The sequence below is a fragment of the Saccopteryx bilineata genome, chromosome 4 (genome assembly GCF_036850765.1).
Source record: "Saccopteryx bilineata isolate mSacBil1 chromosome 4, mSacBil1_pri_phased_curated, whole genome shotgun sequence".
NCBI classification, from domain to species: Eukaryota; Metazoa; Chordata; class Mammalia; order Chiroptera; family Emballonuridae; genus Saccopteryx; species Saccopteryx bilineata.
In genome coordinates, this window is record NC_089493.1 from 144,987,552 (window position 1) to 145,009,085 (window position 21,534).

Sequence of the window (21,534 nt, forward strand, 5' to 3'; positions counted from 1 at the left end):
CCTCTCTAAAATGAATAAATAAAAAATAAAAAAAAATAAAAAAAAGAAGTAGGTTTCAGTGATCTCAACCAAAATATCTATATATTCTTAATAAAGATTACATATTTTTCCCAAATATGGTTTCAAATGTCAATTTAACTTATTTAAATATTCGCAGCATATTCAATTCTTAGAAGTGTTACACTGAAGAAAGAAATTGAAGTTATGTTATTTTTGGTATATTCCTTTTTAAAAAAGTATAAAAATTTGCTTTGGCCATGTAACTCAGTGTGAGTTTCATCCTGATATGCTAATGTTGTGAGTTCAATCCCCAGTCAGGGCACATACAAGAATCAACTAATAAATGTATAGATAAGTGGAACAACAAATTTCAATCTCCCCCTCCTTCTCCCTCTCTCTCTGAAAAAAATCAATGAATAAAAAAATATATAAGCATGACCAGGAGGTGGTGCAGTGGATAGAGCTTCAGACTGGGATGTGGTGGACCCAGGTTCAAAACCCCAAGGTTGCTGGCTTGAGTGTGGGCTCATCCAGCTTGAGTGCAGGGTTGTTGGCTTGAGCATGGGATCATAGACATGATGCCATGGTCGCTGGCTTGAGCCCAAAGATCACTGGCTTGAGCAAGGTGTCACTCAGTCTGCTGTAGCCCCCCAATCAAGGCACATATGAGATAGCAATCAATGAACAACTAAGGTGCTGCAATGAAGAACCGCAATGAAGAATTGATGCTCTTTATCTCTCTCCCTTTCTGTCTGTCCCTGGCTGTCCCTCTCTCTGACTCTTCTTTGTCTCTGTCTCTTTTTATACATACATATATGTATAAAAAGATTTTTTTCTTAAATATTAGAAAGCCCTAGTTAAAGATTGCTTATAAAAAACCCCAAAGGAGGCCCTAGCTGGTTGGCTCAGTGGTAGAGCGTCGGCCTGGCGTGCAGAAGTCCCGGGTTCAATTCCCGGCAAGGGCACACAGGAGAAGTGCCCATCTGCTTCTCCACCCCTCCCCCTCTCCTTCCTCTCTATCTCTCTCTTCCCTTCCAGCAGCCAAGGCTCCATTGGAGCAAAGATGGCCTGGGCGCTGGGGATGGCTCCTTGGCCTCTGCCCCAGGTGCTAGAGTGGCTCTGGTCGCAACAGAGCAATGCCCCAGAGGGGCAGAGCATCGCCCCCTGGTAGGCAAAGCGTCGCCCCCTGGTGGGCGTGCCGGGTGGATCCCGGTCGGGCGCATGCGGGAGTCTGTCTGACTGTCTCTCCCCGTTTCTAGCTTCAGAAAAATATTTTTAAAAAAACCAAAACCAAAAGGAATGAAAATGCTATGGTTTTTTTAGTTGCAGCCACATTCCAGTACGTAACATATAACTCACCCTTTCAGACAAGTGCTTTACTTTGGAAGCCCCCCTGGGACAGTGGAGACTCAGTCTAATCGAATTCTCTTTACTTTTAGAGCAGAGATAATTCTCCCTATATCTAGCAGAGTTTGGGCTGTTATGGAGAAACTTAGATTGGGAAAGAAGCTCTTAGCATACAAACCCCTCCCTCATGTGATCATTAGTATCGGATCCACACTCCCTACAAGGTCAAATCTCAGACCTGAGAAAGATACACTATTGTTCTAAGAAGTGGGAGAAAGGAATTCACATTTATTAAACATCTCCATGTGCAGGGACCTTACTTTCCTTCCTTTCAATAATCTTTAGCACCCTATCAGATTGTTATTTGACCTCTCATGCTCAAATACCCATCTGTGAAAGTCAAGAGCAGTGATCTGAAAGCTGGTTACAATACTTCTGCTGCCCCATTCTTCTCCTATCTTCATGTGACTTCAATGAGATGTTGCTCTTGCCCTGAAATTTTGTGTAGTTCAACTTGCTTTGGTCACAAAAGCATTCTCTAAAATATGTCTGAGCATTTAATTGGAGGCAAATGCCATGTTCCTAGTTTTGGCAACAATATGATCAATGTAGAGAAAAATAAGTGCTTGCTTGGCCAGCACTGGCCAATTTCTCAGGAGAGGCCGCTAATGCACCTTAGAGAAATAATGTTCAAAGGCAGACTGGCAGCAGGGTATCTGACTGAACCCTAGTTAGCGAAGCATTTGCTGTTGCCCAAAGACATCTGGTTTCATTTATTTTCTAATGCCAAAATTATTTTTAAAATCCTCAAATCCTTATGACTCCAAAGGATCACATTCCAATATTTTAAATTTAGAGAATAAGATATGTTGCCCTTTCCATTTTTGCTCACTCATTGCCCACATACTGTCCAAGATAAAGATAGTGATGTATTGTCTATTCTAGAAACTGCTTGTCATCTCTTGCTAAGTCTGAATCTTTTCCTGAATGAACTGTCAGAGAAAGCTGTATCTCATGTACCTGAAGAAGGAAGAGGTCCTGTCACCAGGAGAAAGGAATCCTCAGAACTTTTCCTTGGCCAAGAGAGCCCTGGGGCTGATGCTTCCTTAGGGAGGAGCATGACTAATTCTGAAGGTCCTAGAGTTTTTGCTGTTGCTTTTCCAATATCTGTTGCTAAAAAGAAATCAAATTCCTTTTCAAAATGACCAGTTTGTTTTTAACTCTTAACACAGTGTGGTAGTACTGGTATTTTTTGGAGCTGGTTACACTGCAGGCACTCAACAGGGCTCTGCACAGATCAGCTCATTTCAACCTGAAGCCCACTCTCTGACTTCAGTGCCATTAATACTTCCAGTTAGAGATGGAGAAGATGAGACTAAACCTGTATGTACCTTGTCAAAGAGCTAACACAAAACAGCCCAACTCCAGCCGGACCAAGCAGTGGTGCAGTGGATAGAGCGTCAGACTGGGATGCAGAAGACCCAGGTTCGAGACTCTGAGGTTACCAGCTTGAGCGCAGGCTCATCTGGCTTGAGCAAAAAGCTCACCAGCTTGGACCCAAGGTTGCTGGCTTGAGCAAGGGGTTACTCGGTCTGCTGAAGGCCCACGGTCAAGGTACATATGAGAAAGCAATCAATGAACTAAGGTGTCGCAACAAGAAACTGATGATTCATGCTTCTCATCTCTCTCCATTCCTGTCTGTCTGTCCCTATTTATCCCTCTCTCTGATTCTCTCTCTGTCTCTGTAAAAACAAAACAAAAAACAGTCCAACTCCAGAGCCCTGGCTCACTACATTATTTACACAATAAGTAAACATGAGCTCTGGAAGAACAATAGAGGCAGGAGAGATAGGGAAAAGAGGTAAATCTAGTTCATTCTCCCTTTGGATGTGAAGAAGAAACAATTGTTAAAAAAGAAAATTCATAGAAAACAACAGTACGGTGATTACCAGAGGGAAATGGGGGTGGGGAGGTAGAAGAGGGTAAAGGGGGATAAATGGTGACTGAAGGAGACTTGACTTGGGTGGTGAACGCACCATACAGTATACAGATGACATATTATAGAATTGTACATCTGAAACCTATGTGATTTTAACCAATGTCACCCCAATAAATTCAATAAAAATGAATGGCATCTGTGTTTTACAACAGTAAGCACCAAACACAATGATGAAAACACTGTGAATATAATATGTCCTGAAACCTGAATCATTTAATAATCCTTTCTTCTTCCTAACTTTTTGGGGTAATAGATTTTCTCAAATATTTAGGCTTCTGACCATTGAATAACTTCTGATATGATGAGTTTGAAGATTAAGATATCCTAAAGTCACAGGAAATGATGAAGTAAATAGAATGTCAATATGTGATGTTAGCTATGGCTATTTGCAGGGGAGGTGGCCTGTTCCTTTTTGCATCCTCAGAATCGGGCATAGCAGATGAGCTAGACCAGGTGATTGGTTCTGTCTGGTGTGCTCTCCACAGAGCCCCAGAAGCAGCACAGCTTCTGTCACAGAGAAGGTACTCACACTATTTGTTGAGTAGATTAATTCACTGCATGAGCTGCATAGTATGGAACAGACCTACTATAAATAGGACAAAGCACTCTGTCGCTACACTGTGAGCATGTACATCTCCATTTGTTTTACAGGTGGAAGTAGCACAAATATAAGAATATCAGCTTCAAAATGGTTTGTAGCAAAGAGGAGAAATATAAGAAATGGACACACAAAGTTGACGGAAATTCCTTGGAAAAGTAATTTCAAAGATACAATATAGAAATGATCCTGGAATATTATAGTTTTATTTTCAACAATTGTTTTATTTTGATAGGTAATCCTGGTTCTCTTAACATCTATAGTTGTTCCCTCTCATTCATACACACACACACACACACACACACACACACACACACCTTTGTCTGGCTTTGTGACTGTCAGAGCAAAGGAGAACATGTGATGAATTCTGACAGAGAATAATAATAATTTAACAACTACTTTATTCATCCTTTAGTGTCCTCTCTGGAAAAGGGCATATATACTAAGAATGGCATAAAATGACAAATATAATGACATTGTAATTTCAAAGAGTGCAACATGTTAAAAATTTGATAACCAATATAAAATACTCACATAATCACATTTATATTGAAAATGTCATCATCTTTTATCAATATATTAAAAACATGAAATCAATTTCTAAAGTATTTAAAAGTAATTTCACATATATATTTTTCCTCTGATGGGCACAATTGTGCTATTTTGTTTTTACATTACACAAAGTACTGTGTTATATAAGCTAATTTCAAATATTGTTAAACTAAAAGCATTAAATTACTTTTATGTTCACTTGTTAATGTTCAAATATGATCATATTAAAGAAAACAATTTTGACTTTCGGCCATCTATTTTTAAATTTTAAGTCATCATTTTTTCTAGGATGCAAAAGTGTATTAGCAAATAAACTAACAAAACATCTCAGCAACTAATATAAATTTGTAATTTTAATGTCTTCTAATCACACAAATTAATATGAAATTTTTGTGCTTGTGCATGATCTTCTTCAAATTATCCCCCCATTTTGTTTGAATCAGAACGAGTGTGGGCTATTTGATAAAAAAAAACCCTAAGTGTGTGAAATAAGAGCCCTCGTCTCTTCTACCAGACTCCTCTTGACAGAAAGATGATAGAAGCATCACATCCCTGGGAGAGTAAATGCAAACTGACAAGAGATGAGCCTTTAGATGTTGAATATAATCTTGAATTGTGCTTGAAGTGTCTTATTATCTTGTCTTTTGATGTCTGAAGGGGTGGCTCATTGTTAAAAAAAAAGGAAAACCCTCACACAGCTTTGCCATCTTTAAAAATTGGCCTTTAACAACTGCTTTTCCAACTAATGTCCATTTCTCCTGACAATATGTATGGCAGGTCATCAGCAAGTGACAAACAATTTACTTTACATGCCACGCTTTTATGGGTTTTGAGAGCTCATGTGTAAGTGTGTTTTTAAAAGCCCATAGAAATTAGTAGTATTACAAATGTTAAGAAGACTGTGGTCTATGTACTGATGTGAAGTTACCTGCATGGTTATTTCCTGCTGTTTCTTGTTTGTATCTCACTGGTGCCAAATTCAAAATTCCAGTTCTTTATTTATCATTGACTAAAAATAGCCAGGCAAAATAAAAAATCAACAAGCAAATCTGCTAGATTTCATGCAAGAAACACACTGTACAGATTTCCAATGCACATTGCAATACTCAGAATAATAATAAAAAAATCTTATTTCTAAGTTAGCATACCAAGAGCAATGTTGGGCTTGCTGAATTTTGCCTCTTATCTCAGACTCTTCAGCATTTTTTAATTTCTGCTGCCCTTTTGGTACACCCATTCTTTGTTTCTAGCATTTGTTTTGTGGTCCTTGTTTTAACTTAAAAGTTTAATGATGTTCCCCGTCACCAGGATTCCTTAACAGCTAAATCACAGCCGTGTCCGATTTCTGTCACCCAGCCAGATTTTGTGAAAGCTTTCAAGATCTTTTCTCAGAACTCAGTCACTCTAAGAATCCATAAGAATTCTCCAAAGGACCATAAACTGTTACAGGGTTCAGGTTATTGTATCATTTTAAAAACATATTGATACACTACAGATGACAAGATGGGTAGCTACTACTCTAGGCTAGTGCAGCCTGCTCAGTGCTATCAGCAATCTCCAATCTGACCAGCTCGATTTTTAATTTTTGGTTTTTGTTTGTTTTTTTCTAAAGCAGATACCTATAGACATTAATCCCTTTGAAAACATGATGCTTAATTTTTAACACTTTATTGATTGCCTACAAATTCTTATTAGATTATTACAAAATTACTATAAACATGAAATCTAATGGCAGAAGTAAAGATTCCAAACAAAAGCAAAGAAATAGGACAGTGTTCCTGAAAATCTGAATAATTTCTTAGGTAACTCTTAAGAAAAAAACCTGACATAATCAGGAATCATGAGATGAGCCAATCAACACTTAAACAGTATGTATGTTTCTTACCAAAAGTTAATGAAAGTTTTCCTACATAATCCATACCAGCCCTGTTCTCAATATGCATCTAGGCATAGATTATAGTTCACTATATGGACATAATTAAACAAATCCTTTAGAGTTAGCTTTATTCAGTATTTTTTTCATGCTTCTCTCACAGACTGCATGCCTCCTTTCTGACACAGTTCTACCCACTATATTTTGCTAGGTGAAATTAGATATATTAAAGGAAAATGCATGTTTGGAAAAGGGCTTTTCACCCCTTACACCTTGTCCACATCTATACATTTTTAAATACAAGAAAATGTATTTTTCCATTTGATTTTATATTCTCTCCTTGCTTCAATAGAGTACGGCAAAAATTCATTCTGCAATAATAATTTTTCAGCCTGTTTAAACAGCTTTGAATGTCTGAATTTTAAATCTAATTAATCCCTCAGCCTCTTTCTACTTCAACAGGGATGATTCTCCCATGTAATAAGTAACCAAAAATCATTAATGTATAAAAATAAATCTTGCTATGCTGATATTAAAAGACAAAGCACTACATATGTGGCCATTTAAAAATGCAAAAGGTGATTAATAGCACCATGCTATTTAAATAGCAAATGTTTAAAATATGATTTCTTTATTGTGAATCTGTCTTAATATGTGTACATGTAAATATATATTTAGGTACATGGAATCCTTAAAAAAATGTGTACAAAAATGTGCTTACTAACTATTGAACAATGCATTTCACTTAAAAAAGATGTTTATCTTGTAACGTATCTATAGCATACTCCACAAATAGACAAATATTTAGGTTCTCAATATTTAGATTCCAAGAGTCTTTCCCAGCTTGGGCAAATTTAGTATGCTTTAAATAGGCATATAAAAATATATTGAATAGATAAATCAAAGTGTGCAGAGACCCCCAAATCTCCTTATGGAATTAAACTGCACAAATTCTAAAAAATCCCATTGTCTCTTCTGCTCGGTATAATAGTAGCTTCCAAGAAGACACTGAAACTTGGATTAGAGTCCAACTCTGCCTGAAGCAATACTATAATAGAATTAGTCATCCTTTATTTGCAAAATTAATTTTAATAAGTTATCAGAAACTGTTTTTTTTCAATACTATCCATGTGTACAGGAGAAATACAATTAAGTGTTGTATGTACAGCATGAACAAAAATATTATAATTAGCCTTTATTAATTTTATGATAGAGGAAATACACACATACTAAAAAATTGGTAATACAATTTGACGTCATTTACGAACACAAGAGAAAATGTGGAGAGCACACCATGGACCCAAACACACATTTTAAATGGGTAGCGCCACATTACTCACTGTGCATTCACAGTGCCTAGAACAAAAGCAAAGGCAAACAAAAATACAACATGGGACTGATAAGAAAATGGAATTGTAAATAGAATTTTTAAATTGTTATTTAAAAACACTGTTAATATTAATCTTCAAATCTGTGTTTCCTGGCTTTCACAAACTTTTATCATTGTTGGAATTTATTTTCTTCATAATAGGATGAAACTTGGACTACAGTTTGTCCCCCTGTACTAAAATTAACTCAAAATGGATCAAAGATCTAAACATAAGACCTGAAACAATAAAGTACATAGAAGAAGACATAGGTACTAAACTCATGGCCCTGGGCTTTAAAGAGCATTTTATGAATTTGACTCCAAATGCAAGAGAAGTGAAAGCAAAAATTAATGAATGGGACTACATCAGACTAAGAAGTTTTTGCTCAGCAAGAGAAACTGATAACAAGATAAACAGACAGCCAACTAATTGGGAAATGATATTTTTAAACACCTGCTCAGATAAGGGCCTAATATCCAAAATATACAAAGAACTCCTAAAACTCAACAACAAACAAACAAACAATCCAATAAAAAAATGGGAAGAGGATATGAACAGACACTTCTCCCAGGAAGAAATACAATTGGCCAACAGATATGTGAAAAGATGCTCATCTTCTTTAGTTATTAGAGAAATGCAAATCAAAACTGCAATAAGATACCACCTCACACCTGTTAGATTAGCTATTATTAACAAGACAGGTAATAGCAAATGTTGGAGAGGTTGTGGAGAAAAAGGAACCCTCATCCACTGTTGATGGGAATGTAAAGTATTGATAGTACAACCATTATGGAAGAAAGTATGGTGGTTCCTCAAAAAACTGAAAATAGAACTACCTTATGACCCAGCAATCCCTCTACTGGGTATATACCCCAAAAACTCAGAAACATTGATACGTAAAGACACATGCAGCCCCATGTTCATTGCAGCATTGTTCACAATGGCCAGGACATGGAAACAACCAAAAAGCCCGTCAATAGATGACTGGATAAAGAAGATGTGGCACATATACACTATGGAATACTACTCAGCCATAAGAAATGATAACATCAGATCATTTATAGCAAAATGTTGGGATCTTGATAACATTATACGGAGTGAAATAAGTAAATCAGAAAAAACCAGGAACTGCATTATTCCATACGTAGATGGGACATAAAAGTGAGACCAAGAGACATTGATAAGAGTGTGGTGGTTACGAGGGGGAAAGGGAAGGGGGGAGGGGGAGGGCCACAAAGAGAACTAGATAGAAGGTGACAGAGGACAATCTGACTTTGGGTGATGGGTATGCAACATAATTGAACGACAAGAAAACCTGGACATGTTATCTTTGAATATATGTATCTTGATTTACTGATGTCACCCCATTAAAAAAATAAATAAATAAAATCTAAAAAAAAAAAGGAATAGCTACTACAAGTATAGAGCCAAGGTATTAAAAAAATAAGCAATGCAAAGCACCTCAACACATCACATTAGTTTTTTTAATTTGTTGTACAAATTACTTACAGTTATTCATAAATAAATTATATAATAAAATTTTGTTTACTTAAACAAAAAAAATAGGATGAAACTAAAGTAACACAAGATATTTGGAAAGGACCTTCATCTGGAAGACACTGATTATTTTATATAAAAAGATAAAATACTAAGAAAACTGCTAATGCCAAACACACTCATTAAATCATTAAACGGTTTCTTGTTGGCTATCATCAGTATACTATAAGCATCCTAAAAGTACCTTAATTCTACCTCATTGTCAGCTAAATTGACAGGTTTTATTTTAGTTGTTTACTAAGAATATTTTTAAGAAACTTAATAAAGAAGGTTTCATTATAGAATCCTATTTTCAAATGATCATCAGTAGAGCAAACCTCTTAAGCATTTAGTGTATGTGTAATGGTATTATTCAGCTTGCCTAATTGTATCTATAATTTTTTTCTCATATTTTCAAATACTTTTGATGGCAGTCTACTAATAGTGACTGAGACTGAATAAGTTATGTTGTTCCAAGTGGCTAATTTTTTAATTAAAATAAAAAAGTTTATTCTTGCCCCATATAAGACCTTAAAAGCACTTTAAAAAGAAAGACTGTCAGAAAAGTTAGAGGATAAATTTTCTTTTAAATTCTCAAATAAAATATAGACCTTTATGTAATATACTAAGACTTTTTAAAAGCAGCAGCTATTTAAAAAAAAAGATATCAGGAACTATGAATCTTGATTAGGTAGTTTTTAAAAATGATCTTTGAATACTTAAAAAAAAGTTACTTTCTATTCTCAGAGAATTACAAACTTGCTTTAACCAAAAGAGATTCAGAGTTATTTTTTCTGACTTTTGTGTTCACACTAAGAAGGTTTGGTCCATTTTTGATAGCTCACAACATTGTCAATATAAAGACAGAGATATCACCAATCCAATCTGCCCTTGTTTCATATTTTTATGAAAGCTGACTTTGAGAACCTGAGCGTGGGAGTGTGTATTTAAAATATTGACTCAGGTCAACATGTTTAATAAACAGACATCACTAGAAGCCCCTATATTGCCAAACCCTAAATATTTCTTAATGAATAAATTTTAATATAAGTATTACTTAAAGGTATTACTGAAGAAAAGCCCGATGTTGACAGATTCAGAACCTCATTTAGGCTCACATGATAAAGTTACATATGTAGCTGTAAAATACCATATTGAAACAAATTATGCTCTCTATTTCCTTCTAAAAGAAAAGACACTCGAAATTTAAAAGATTAAACATTTAAAAAATAAGACCAAAGTGGAATTAATAAAAGGAAAACAAAAATGCCAGTGAAGTATGGAACCTAGGAAGATAGCAGCCAAGAAAATTCCAGAGCCACACTGGATATTAAAGACAAACCCATCTGCTAGAGAATGGCAGCTGTTATTATGAGCTTTCTCCAGCTACCTCTCTGCCGTTGGATATTTTTTAAAAATTTATTAACCTGACAGCAGGAAACTTTATACAGATTGCCCCCTGACAGGGTGCCAGTTTGGTATAGACACTTTGCCATCCTTTTCTTTAGCATAAGAAAATCAAGAAACATGTTAAGTGGAGCCAAGTGCATATTTGGGCAAATGTGACTGATCCTCCAACAGCCTCAGTTCTCGGGAAGACCTGAATGAATAATCAGGGGCAGCCCAAGAACAGAACTGCACCCTCCACCCTTCCTGCTTCACATCTACTTTCTTTTTAATGTGCGAATGTCTGATGTATTATTAATCCCCAAATATAAACCAGCAAGGTCACCAATCAAAGAAAGTACCAATTCTCTCACAAATTATCTGTTTACTGTCTAATAATAAGTGAGGTCCACTTATAACAGTCACGTCTCATTTTTAAGTGAAAGAAAATTTTGTTAGGTCAATTCTTGAAAAGAACAGTGCTAACTCTATAATTAAATCATATAATTGAGAGAGAAGGCACTTAAGGACTGAGCCTTGGATGCCTGAATCTGGAATGCGCCTCTATTTTTTAATGATAACATAAACTGGGCTGGGGTGAACTACAGAAACACTATAATGCCCATGTCACCTTTAAGTCAGAAACACCCAAAATATTAAAAAGACTAAAATGGGATCATTTATGGGGTGATGGTGCAGATCACTATAATTTCTAATACTTTGTCTTATTTCCAGTTGTTTATAGCACCATTTAAAAACAAACAGAAAATCATAGCAATCAAAATAAAATAAGAAATGTAAAACCACATCAGCATTTTGGTTTACTTATGTGTTACCAATGCAGTAGTATCCTCAGAACTTTCTTCTTTAAACAGAGGTCTGGCTTGAGCATCCCAGTTATGGCAAATGGGCAGTAAGAAAGTCCCCACTGATTTCTAGGTCAGGGACTATGCACTGTCTTCTAGTAAAGTGCCACTTAGACATGAGCACAGCTCCATGAACAAACATGGCAAAAAGTCTGAATATCTCTGCCATTTAATATGAGTTCATTTTTATTTTGAAGCCTGCACCTATTATTTAAAGTAAATTGATTCATCAGTGCAGTGTTCCAATGGTTTTCTGGGATGAAAAACACTCAGCTAAATTTGTTTCAATACACACAGACTCTCACTAGGTGTTTTAAAGAAATACTTTATTTAGTGCATTAGATTTTCTTAAATGTTAAGAAATGTATCTCTTGTGCATCCTCCCCCACCCCAGTAATCAGAGAGAAGCACAAGGCTTATTTGACTATTAAACCTAATTGATTTTTGACAAGTACCATACATGTATCAAATTTTCTTACACAAATACAGGTTTCTATTGGTTTCTTTTAAATAACTGTTTTTATACAAAATCTATCACTCGAATTATTTAGTTGATCTAAAAATACCCTGTTTTATATAGTTTCTTAGCAAAATGCACTTCCTTCAGTGAAAATTAGTATGAATTGTTAATTGACATAGAATTGAAACTTTCAAAAGTATAAGATCATGATGTATATTTTAAATAAGTATATTTCTCTAGATAATTTTCCTCATCACCTCCCAGCTAAATCCCTCCTGGGCTTAAGCTCTGCGTCCCGACTACTGGCCCTAGCATATTTTATCAGAATATTATAAATATCCAAGGCATTGACACCTTGAGAGAGACATGTAAAGTATTAAAGATGGTGATGACACACTGAAGGCTCCACTTCTGCATCAGGAGGGGCAGCATCATCATAAAGGGCAGTCCTCCTGATGCCGTACCAGTGACCTACACGCTGACCTGTGGAGACCGCTGTCTCCAAGGTGACAGACAATTTAGTCCTTTATCCTTTTGTCATTGAAAACGACTCTATTGCCAGAAATTTTAATCAAGTCACCCTGGATGGCAATTTAAAATATAATCTTATAATGCATGTTTCTATGAGAAACATAACAGAAAGGAAAGGAAAGGAACAGCCCAGTGCATTTTCTAGCAAGGCAGGATCACTGACCCAACTTTCAACCCTTTCCCAATAATTCACAGATAAATGACATTGAAAATACCCACTCTTACAAGTATCATTGCATACAATTCCTTTTAACCTAGAAAAACATAATACCATAAGAGAAAACCAACCGCCACTTTTTATTTCTGGTACAATGTTTATAAATGGCTTTTTGTTTACATCTCACTCTAGGCTTCCGAGCTGTGTGCCAGGACCCACACACAGTGGGTCACAACCAAGGCGCAAGCTGCAGACTCGCACAGCGCCCACGGTAGTCGGGACTTCAAGAAAAGCAATCGTGATATTTAACTTGAAACAATAAAAATATCCCTAGGAAAAAAACTGCTAATAAATCGTCTTTTAAATGTCAAAGATGTAGGGGAGACAATATTTAGGGCATTTTTTTATGTGTCTCACTTCTTCAGCTGACACCGCATGGGTAAACTTTAGTACAGATATTTTTCTGGGAATATATATTACTTTTATCCTTTCTGTGGCCATTTTCCTGACCAAGTTGTTGATGCTCCCATTTGAATTTTAGCATCCAACTTGACTGAATGTGGGACACTGAATTCTTTATGGGCATAACTAAAAATGAAGCACTTCATTGACACAAGTGCTATAAATGTCACTAGAGAAACACAGCAACCTCTTCCTTTGAGATTGTTTGCCAAAGTTCAGTGTTAAGAATGGTTCCAATATCTACTTCACTGGTCACATATTAAATGACTGGCCTGCATGGCATCACACATTTGATCACGCAGCTAAAACACTGTAAGACACAGAACCAGATTCTCTGAAAATAGCCCGACATGCAAGTCAGTTCTCCTACAAACTATTTGCTACAGCTCGCAGCTTAGCATTATACAATCAGAAACTGAAAAGGGAGATAGTTATTCTACAGGCTTTACGAGAGTAAATAATGCACCACTAAATGTTATCAAATGAAATGTGAATTCATCTCTCTTAAGTGTACTTTAGTTTCCATGGCTGTTCAAGTTAAGCAAAACGTTACCTCTGATGTAACTACTCTATAAAACACAAGGGCGCTTTTCTGAACTTTCTACTTAGGCTGGCATATGGCTTCTGGTTTCTCTTTCTGGTATTCTGTGCTGCTCTGAGCACTGAAATATTCTGCACAGTATGTTTCTCTTCGGATGCTGCTAAGTGCAGAGGTGCAATTTAAGGGGAGGCATAAAAGGCCCAGTGGTTCCGGGAATTTCCTTTGTTTATCCATAGAGGGCATCAGCATTAGCCCTTCTCCTGCAGTTTTGTGCCGAAGGTGCCATACTGTGAGAGAAACAGACTTGTCCTCTGGACTGCTAATTTGAACATGACATGGAAGGAGGAATAAGGTCTCAAGAAATCTATTTATACTGAAAGTTCAGGTACAATAGAACACTGGGCTTCCTATCGCCTGGTGTTGCTTCTGTCGCTCCACAAAAGTAAATGTGTCAAGATGCCCATGATTTGTCTTACTCTGCTTCTTTCATCATGGAGGCACAATGTTCAGTAGTACAGTGCATATATATTAAAGGAATGATGTTTTAAGAGAGTATATTAGAAAATAATTATTTAGAGACAAACTTGGGTATTTTCAGTTATTCAGGAAGAATGTAATTCTTCATTATCAAGTAAAAAGTACAATCAACACTACATATAAAAGCAAAAAAGTTGAACATATTTATGGCAAATAAAATAGCAGTCCATTAAATGATCACCCATTAAATGCTGCCAAAGATGTTAAAAATTTTGGAAGAGAATTATTCTAGAAAGTTGTGGTCAGTTACATAAACTAGGATTCCTAAGCTATGGGCCCAGTGATATTAAAGAGGGGAGAGACCCAGTGGTGAAGGAGAACTTAGCATGGTGCTCGCCTTCCTGTGCTTTCTGTTCTCTCTCCCATCCCGTCTGTTTTCTTCTCAAGTTTTCAAACTGTTCACCTACTGATTTTATCTTAACCTAATAGGAAACTAGACAACATTCACAGTGTGTTTGAAAAGCACTCTAGAGACCAAATACAATTAACTGACTATGTTAAGAGTACTAGCTATGATGCAGATTGTTTTGGATTTTCTTATACAAAGTCAGAAGTAGAGAATTCCAAAGTGAAGATCGGTGCCTTCTAAAATCGACTATAATTTCTAAAGTAAACTATGAGTTCTAGTTTAACCATAAAGATTCCGCTTATCATGTATTCAATAAAGTTTTCATTCAAATTTCTTTGACTCTTTTGGATTTGTTTAAAGATCACTTTCTCTACACATGCAAACCAGTCAGGACTAGCCTAAATCTATAACAATTTTCAGTGGTAGAACATCTAAATAAATGTTGAAGTGCCAAGTTAATTACCCCTTCATTGAAGCCAATGGTAGGGGGTGAGGAACCCAAACTGGAATTATTAGTCAAAGTTTATAAAATGCATTTACTTTTTATAGATGCATGGAAAGTTTAGGAACAAATAATTCACTATCAACAGTTAAATTGAATACACAATTGATCATTTTTGAAAAGTCAAAGTGCTTAGTATTAGTATACTCAACTCAGATAGGCTGGAGCATGGCTTTCCCTTCCTGTAATTCATCATTTTACCTGACTAACCCCCCTGAAATGAAATAAGTGTTTCAGGACATAACTCTTCTTACACAGATAAAAACAGACCACAACAAAATATTTCTTTAGAGTGAAAATGCTAAAACCTTAATGCTTAGGTATTAATGTCAGAGGTAGATAGAATTGCTGCTTTTCAAAGAAAGAGTAATATGATGGAATTTCTTGAAACTGGAATCTAGTATACTTTTTGATTACAAAATGGTATTTTTACAATAGAACATTTGAAACAGAGTTTCTCTGTACCACCCCTCTAATATTTGATAGAGTGAACATTTAACATCAGAGAAAAGATCTTCAGCTTAAGCTGGCTTAGAGATGCCAAACTATCAAAGCTCTTTTCTTTCTATAAGTTAAACAAAATTAAAACTCATTTTGAACTGAATTAATGACTTTCTTAACAAAGCTGTCAATGCACTGTTTTTGTCTTCTTTTCTTTTGTTTTTTGGTTTGTTTGTTTTTTAAGTTCAGTTTATAACCTGAGACCAAGCAGTTCTCTGCCTGATATGTACATATATATATGTATCAGGTTTATATATCAGTTTAGTGTGTATATATACACACACATATATGTATATATTGTATATATACAGATAAGTATATATATATATATAGAGAGAGAGAGAGAGAGAGAAAGAGAGAGAGATTTAGTGATATAAACATTGAAAAATAATTAAAAGCAAGTGTTTGAGGAACAACTGTTCTGCAAGCCGGCTGTCACACTGTCCCATAAAGTACTTCACCCAGCAGAGACATCTATCACCATCCATCACTCAGTCACCAGCCTCAGCAACCGCTCCCCTTTCTGATTAGAGATCACAGTTGCTTGAGTTGGCTTACAGAGTGTCATCTGTTTGAATGACAAATGTCTTTGCTGGAGTCTTTGCTCTGTTTGTTCTTGTTTTGTTTATAAAACAAAGATTCCTAAAAGGTCCTGAGCTGCCTCTGCACTTAGGCAGAGGCTATAAACATCTGTTAAAGGGGAGTGTAAGGCAAAAGCTGAAAACGACCTGTTTTCTTTCTGCATCACCCTTTCAAAAGAAGGGATACTAATTTTGATTATAAAACATTATTTATTTGAACAATTCCCGCAGCCACCTTTGTTTACCTAGCACAGAATGGCTTTATTGATATTTGTCAGTGTCCCTCTCTGGTCTTTTGACTATAGATAACAACACTTTACTCTCCTTCCTCATAACAAAAGGCTGCAAAGCAACCCAAAACCGAGTCGATATTAATTCAATAAATGTTAACCAATTCTCACAATGGAACTGATTTCCTGATTATTATTACTATCTTCTTTTTTCAAATAATTTCTAGCTTGGGGATTTCAGCAATATTTGACAAGTCAAGATGGGCAGTGAGGAAGTTCCTTGTTGAAAAAAGTTTGGAGGACATCCTCTTAGCCCTCTGGAATCAGCTTCAGGGGCTCGGCCCCTCCGAGATGCGATCCTCCTCTTTTTCAGGACTTACAAGAAAATTGAATGAACAACAGGGGGAAAAAAGGAGGGGGGTGGGTATGTAGATTGCTCTCTGGACAACATGGTATGATTGAAATGAAATACCTAGTCAGACTTACCGAAGAGCTTGCTGGGAGTGTCCTCGCTGTCATTTGATTCCACAGGCGCAAGCAGGGACTCATTCAGCTCGCTGTCTGAAGTAGCAGCCTTGTCCTCACCTCCCAACTCCGCGTTCATCGCACTCGGCACTGACAGTGCGGGCTTACTGACTCGGCCAGCGATCATTGGATCCTAGGACGGGGAAGAGTGGAGGGGAGGAAAAAGTGGCCGCGTTAGTGTGCGTGTCCTCTCTCCCTCTCCCTCTCTCCTGCACACGCACACACTCCCTCTCTCCTCCCGCTCTTATCTCCTCTGCTCCCGCTGTTATTGCTGGCTGCAGTCAAGTGAAGAGCTATTACAGATCCGAGGAGTTCTCCATTACTCCCCACCCTATTAAAGCTCAACTAGCATGTGAGAGATGCAGGAGGCTTCGGAGGGGGAGAAGAACTTCTTTGAAAGGAATCTAACCGACAGCTTTAATTGTGGGATGTGCTTTTGTGAGAATGTTTTTACACCTTTAATGCAGTAAGGAAAAAGAAAGCGCTGGGGCTGTACTTCAGCGACACACTGAAAAGGAAGGCGAACCCTACGTAGGAGCCACTGGCTATTTAAAGAAGCCCTCTCCCTGCGGGACAAGCAATTCAACCTGCTCTCCAGAGGAGAGAAAGAAGACAGGGGAAGGAGCCCACAGAACGCCTCACTGAAATAAAAGCGGTTTCCTATGTAAATTCCATAAGCACCCTTAGAAGTTGACTCCACCGGTCCCAAATTAGACTGAACCTAAACCCCACATCAAACGAACATTTCAAAGTGGAGAGTACACGACAAAGTATATGAAAATTCTTTTAAACATTTTTAAAGGAATTGAAAGGATACTTACAAACTATGTTCAAATAATTCAGAAACCTCGAGCATCATATGCCCAGAGCATTAAAGAAAAAGAAAACAAAAATCACCTTCAGAAAAGGCAAACTTTCAGCCTCAGTAATTTAAATCTGCTTTATCTTCAGCTCATTAGGAGAGCAATTTAAGATCAGAAATATTTTCCAAGTGCAGCCTTTTATTCCATTTGCAAATCAAGATGCATAATATTGTTTTAGCAAAAATATAGGATGCAGAAAGGAGAGAAAAGCAAGAAGTCCCCTTTTTGCATTATCTGGGAGCTATTTATTACCAAGTTCATGCCTAAATGGTTCCTGAGCAGGAAACAGGTGACCAGGGTAAGAGCAGGTGGGGCCACATGCTCTCTTCTCCCATGAGTGCATTGGTTGCAGTTTGCCTGAGGTTATTTTTTTAATGTATTCATGCCTGAAAAGTGAATTTGATATGACACATGATAATCTATGAAAATGTTAATCAATACAAATAGTTTAAACTGTCATCAAATGCACTTCTTTAGTCAATACTCATACCACTGAAAACAATGTCACTGTCACCAGGGCTTAATTTGCCCAGCACTTAAATATTGGACTCTGTGCGTCAATGCACTTCTTCACATACTGTAGGTAAACACATTTTCTCTCTATTTAAGGCTGAAGTACTCAGCACGCATTTCACTGAGTCGAATCCTCCCTTTTGAATACCTTGATAGGTCCACTGGAGGGCAAAATTAATACTTAATTGAATCTCACAGTCATCAAAATAATCAATACTTTTTTATTATTTATTCTTTACAGTCTGTTGACTGTTTCAAACCTCTGAGGGAATGGTGGAAAGGATTCATGGCTTTGAAACACTGTCATTTAACAAGGTAATTTTCAGTGGGGCATTAGGGGATGTGAAACATAATAAAACAAAAAATGGTGGCTTATAATAGGAAGAAAGAAAAGAATTATATTTCTGCCATCTAACAAAACAGGATAAACAAAAAGCAAGTGCAGTGAGAGCGAGAAAGAAGGGGGGTGAAGGCGAGAGAAAGACTGGCTTTTGAAGGGTTTTATCATATCAAGAGCAGAGCTGAGCTTTTCATAATGCTGACATTTCTCATCCTGACAATCCTAAACAAGTGGAAAGGATGAGATCGCAGATATCATCTTTCATCACATTCCCCAGCTTAAGAACCAACATGACAGCTCCTCTCCCCTTTATACTGTTAATTACTAAATAAAATACTACTCTCTGTCAGCATCAGATTATTGCAGATAGCAACCACAACATTTTTCCATTGTTTCTTCCCTCTGAAACAATGATACCTACCTTGAACTCGTTAGAAAATAAATTAGGCTTGTCTTACCATATTGTAAGTATTTGAAATATAATCAATGTAATCAATATAGTCGATTCACAATATTGTCATCCAAAATTTGCCAGTGATAGATTAGCATTTCATATACTGTGTTTGGTCTCTAAGATCTGGAGAGGTTGAATTTTGGGGGAAGCGTGCAGAGGGGAAAAAGAGACACATAATTCTCAAATTTCTTTCCTGTGTATCTAAAAAACAGTATGTGTTTAGAGTCTTCTGATTTTAGTAGTGCAGCCAAGTGGGTTGGGAAAGGAACATTGCTTTACTCATGGCTGTGATAAGCATATTCCTCATGTGAAGTAAAGAGCCCACACTTACTATCTTCTACATTCTTTTTATTTTATAAAATGCTGAATATTCAATATCACTAATCAAAAGGAAGGCATGTGACTTGTGCCTTTAAGACACCCAGTCTTTGAGGCTACATTGATCATTTGAGCTTTTTTTTTAAGGTAGTGTTAACAATAAACTTGTGTTTAGAATGGCATGCACTACCTTCATGATAAGCCAAACATGGTTATTAGTGTTATCAGTGACTATCTGGGTAATCTTAAAATAAGAATATTCTGTTTTATTTATATGTGAATGGTCAAACTGAAGCCTGAATCACACAGAGGAGATCAAATGTAGCTGCTGAATTCAAGTGCATTTAAATGTTTAAGATGTTCAGTCTGGTTGATGTGTGCAACGCATGTACTAGCAGATGGCATATATTCACTGACCATTTGCTCCTCTTTTTAAAATTACTTTTATGCATTTCATACATGGCTATGTTCCCAACTGGACTTGAGCTTGGAAAACTCAGAAGTTTGCCATTCAAATATTCATTTGATTTTTCATCTTAAAAAACACTTTACATTTGCCATGATGAAGCTGCAGCCCATCTACATATGTACATGACATGGTTAAACAGGAAACCCCCAGTGAGAAAGAGAGCAGACAGCTTTCAATCACAGCTGCAGCCACTGGGGGGTCCATTTGAAAATGTGTCACAAGCAGTAACTACTGACTACAGTCTAATAAGTGATGAGGGAGTGCCTTTTTCAAGCAGCACTTGGTTTGGAAGTCATTCCCTCCTTGCCAAAAGTGACAGCAGTCTAGAAGAATCCTTTCTGCCAGAGTGAAGAAAGGATTTTCCAATGGGCACCTACATAGGTGCTTGCAGGAGCTACGAGTTCAGCATGCACAAGGATTACTGCAGCAGCAAACAGGGACAGAAATAGCTAGTGCTGGCAAAAGGTGGAGTTGGTGAAGACTTCTTACTTGAAAATCTGAAATTGTCACACCACCACTGAAGAAGTTAGGACTTCTTTGCAATACATTTATCAGCCCTTATAGAAGAAAATGATTGGTCCCATATGAACAATGGTGGTACATGCAAGAACAAGACATGCTATGTGCCCATACAGGGCACTCACAGGGTTCATCAGAGACCCAAGGACCAGACAGTAAGAAGACACAAAAGTAGTTTCTGTTAGCAAAATCTCAACATAAGTTTCATCGTGTCCTACAATGAAAGGACTGCAATCAATATCAGAACTACACAGAAACTATTTAAATCTCCTTTAGGCTTTGTTACAGAATAAAAATAGGCCCCATTTATCTAATGCCTATATCAGATAGGCACTTCAGATATATTTAGTGTCACCAGAACTGTGCAAGGTATTAGCACCATTTTAGAGTGAAAAGACTGAGACTTAGAGAGGCTAAGTGATTTGTCCCTAAGCCTTACACTAATAAACAGTGAAGCTGTATTTTAAGTCCTCATCAACTTATCTCCAAAATCAGCATCTTCTTCTACTGCACAGTAGGTACTTGGTGAAAAATTCTGAGGCTCTAGAATTAAAAACTCGTGAGGTTTTCCAGAACTTGAATGATGGGTCTAAAACCTTTCATGTTGAAGCTGCAGCCTGTCTACGTATGTACATGACATGATATACTGGACAATGGATTCCCAGCACATGCTCTGTTAGTATCTTTGTCCCTCCAGACTTTTCTGCATGTCAGAGATCCACAAGGAAATAGAGGATAGTAGACAGGACATTGGTTGTGTCAAATACCCAGGCATACATTCAGAGTCGCTCTCTACAGAAATTTAGCAAATTGCTAAATTTGAAAACCACTTTTACTTTTTGTTTTTTCTTCTGGAAAATGAAAAAGTTGGAATAAAACAGTATTTTCCAAAGCCCATACCACAGAATACTTCTCCCAAAAGATATTCTACAATAAAAGAGTTTTGCAGTCACACTCACATGAAAAACATAAGAAAAAAACTGACCAGGAAAGAAACAGATTCAATTCTGCTTCACCTAGCATTTCCCCAAATCATCCAGCCATGGGAGGCCTTTCTCTTATCATCTTTATTATATTATCTAACGGACCTGGCACTTATTGAAACTTACTTTAGAATGTGCACACTTGGATTATATTAATAGCTAATGTAAATTA

General features: G+C 36.8%; 1 protein-coding gene across 1 annotated transcript in view; it reads right to left on the bottom strand.

Annotated features, from left to right (window-relative positions):
• The window catches only part of POU6F2 (POU class 6 homeobox 2), a 602,035-nt gene that overhangs the window by 442,447 nt on the left and 138,054 nt on the right, over positions 1-21,534 (bottom strand). The window contains 1 exon segment of the mRNA XM_066276613.1: positions 16,865-17,036. Within this exon segment, the coding sequence (XP_066132710.1) occupies positions 16,865-17,036 (172 nt within the window).